The sequence below is a fragment of the Eimeria acervulina genome, genomic scaffold (assembly GCF_000499425.1).
Source record: "Eimeria acervulina Houghton genomic scaffold, Eah_scaff169, whole genome shotgun sequence".
Taxonomy (NCBI): domain Eukaryota; phylum Apicomplexa; class Conoidasida; order Eucoccidiorida; family Eimeriidae; genus Eimeria; species Eimeria acervulina.
The window spans coordinates 50,750-53,366 of NW_013550146.1; the positions used below are offsets into that span (position 1 = coordinate 50,750).

The 2,617-nt window shown below is 50.5% G+C and overlaps 1 protein-coding gene across 1 annotated transcript in view; it reads left to right on the forward strand.

Moving 5' to 3' along the window:
• The window catches only part of EAH_00022870 (GK19179, related, related), a gene marked incomplete at both ends in the record, with an annotated part of 5,972 nt that extends 4,765 nt beyond the window's left edge, over positions 1–1,207 (forward strand). Inside the window, one exon of the mRNA XM_013396920.1 lies at positions 237–1,207. Coding sequence (XP_013252374.1) covers positions 237–1,207 — 971 coding nt within the window. The remainder of the gene's footprint in view (positions 1–236) is intronic.
• Positions 1,208–2,617: the final 1,410 nt, after the last annotated feature.

Sequence of the window (2,617 nt, forward strand, 5' to 3'; positions counted from 1 at the left end):
TGTCAGCAGAATATCCAGAGAACCCCAAAGCCCCGCCTCTCCCACCAGCACGCCACGCAAACCACTTGCTGCTGCTGCTGCACCTGCTGCTACTGCAGCAACATCACCAGCAGCAGCAGCAGCAGCAGCAGCAGCAGGTTCTCCAACTGCCCAGGGCTCTCCTGGGGCCTGCAGCAGCCGCCTCCCTCGGCCAGACTTTGCTGCTTTTGCAGTTTTGCGTGCTGCTGCTGCTGCAGTTCAAGTGAGGGCAGCGGCATCAGCGGGAGCAGGAGCAGCAGCAACAGCAGCAGCAACAGCAACAGCAGCAGGGGAGAAGCTAGGGGCTGTAGGCTCGCCTACTAGAGGAGGGGGGCCCCTCGATCTGAGGCAGAGGAGCCCCCGCATCAGCAAGCGCGTCGCTTCCCCGGGTCGGCTGATCTCCAACACTCCAAAGAAGCCTCTCAAGACAAACACAGGCAGCAGCAGCAGCAGCAGCAGCAACAGCAGCAGCAGCAGCAGCAGCAGCAGGAGCGAGTTGACAGAAAAGCACATTGGAACTCCAACACGAAATTCCCCTGCTGCTTCTGCTGCTGCTGCTGCTGTTGTTGCTGCTTCGCCAGGTCGGCCGCTGGGGAGCACCAGACTGGCAGGAGCAGCAGCAGCAGCAACAGCAGCAGCAGCAACACGGCTACACCCTAGAGGCACCCTTGCAGCAGCAAAAACCCCAGAGAAAAAAAGCACTGCATGGGCGCCTACGTCAACAGAACCAACAGGCATCTGCAGCAGCAGCAGCAACAACAGCAGCAGCAGCAACAGCAACAGCGGCAGCAGCAACGCTGTGACGCCCGCACATTTGCAAGGTGCAGAACTGCAAGCAAGTAGTTGTGGTGGGCTCCCCTCAGCCCCTTCTGAAGTGCAGCAGCAGCAGCAGCAGCAAGATGAGGAGGCGCAGCAGCAGGACGAGCAGCAGCAGCAGCAGCAGCAGCAGCAAGATCAGCAGCAGCAGCAGGATTTGACATCTTCGCCTTCCTTGGGCGGCAAGCGGCGATCTCCTCGAGTGAATGGGAGAGGGACCCCTCAGATGCCTCGTGCTGCTGTTGCGTCTGCTACTGCTGCTCCTGCTGCTGCTGCTGCTGCTGCTGCTTCTCCTTCCGCTAAGGCACCCAAGCGCAGCAGAGGAGCTCAGCAGCAGCCAAAGGCAAAGAGGCGCTCTTCAGGTGCCTGCTAGCAGCAAAAGAATAGGTTTGAATGATGCTGCAGCACTTCCTTTTGCTTTCGTTCTGCTGCTGTTTTCAGTAGTTTCCCTGGATTGCTGCTCCGCCAGCTGCAGCAACAGCAGCAGCACTTGCTGCAGCACCTGCTGCAGCAGCAGCAGCACGTGCGGCAGCAGCAACAGCAATAGCAGCTTCTGTTGCTGTAAAGTGATACAGGTGCATGCGGAGGCCGCTGCAGCGGCAGTGTATGGTGTTCTTGTTGCAGCTGCTGCTGCTGTTGGGGTGTCTGTACACTGCAGCAGAGGAGGGTTTCAGCCTTAGGGTTTAGGGTTTCTTCGGGTGTTGCACAAAATGCTTTTTGTCTCTCTCTTCGGCACTTGTCTCCTTCTTTTTCTCTGTGCTGCTGCAAGGGGAGCAGCACTTTGCAGCAGCAGCAGCAGCAGCAGCAGCGGGAAGCCCGCTGCTGGCGTTGCCTTGCCGCAGCTGCTGCAGAGTATTGCGCTCACAGTGCAGCTGATAGGGAGCAGCAGCAGCACCTGCTGCAGCAGAAGCAGCAGCAGCAGCAGAATTTGTTGTGCTGCGGTTTGCTTCTGCTGCTGCTGCGGGCTGCTGCTGCATGCAAATGTGCTGCGTCCGCGTGTGCCTCTGTGTTGGGGCTTGTAATGAATTTTCCTCACCGTTTTAAATTTCTATTTATTTAAAACAACTAATTAATAATTATCTTATCAATAATCATTATTTGCTTTATTATTGAGTACCCGTACAAATATATTAATATTAATTAGTCACTATAATATTTTATTTATTTATAATTTCAATACTTTATTTCTACTAAGCGTAACTAAGACGTCTGTACACTGCAGCAGCTGAAAGCATACAAAGATATTTATTTCTTTTAAATGTTTAAACGAAAAGGAAGGGCATTTGAGGGGACAGAGAAATAAAGGAGTGTGGGGTTTGGGGTGTATAGACAGTTCAGCTATGTCTTCCTTTGTTTTGTTTAAATATCTTTGTCTCATTATATATTTGTTTGTTGCTGCATTTAATAAATGCACCAGCTGCAGCAGAACAGCAAAATGCCTCCACCTCGTCAGTAGCTACGTTCGTTTTGTTTGTCTGTTATTTTCCACTTGTATGTTTTTATTTAATTATGTTCTAAATAAATATGCTGCAGCTGTTCGTAGCTTTTTTATATTTTAATAACTTTGCTTATTCAGGTGTATGGGGAGTCTGTTCGTTTGTTTGCTGTTTTTATGTTTGCTTTATGCACAGTTTGCTTGTTTGCTTGCTTGCTTATTGATTTACTCGTTTTTTTGTTACTCTTCGTTTTGTCTGTTGTTTTTGTTTGTTTGTTTGCTTTGTTTTTGTTTGTTTTATTAGGTAGCAGCGAATATTAATTTATAATTTGTATTCTCATAATACCT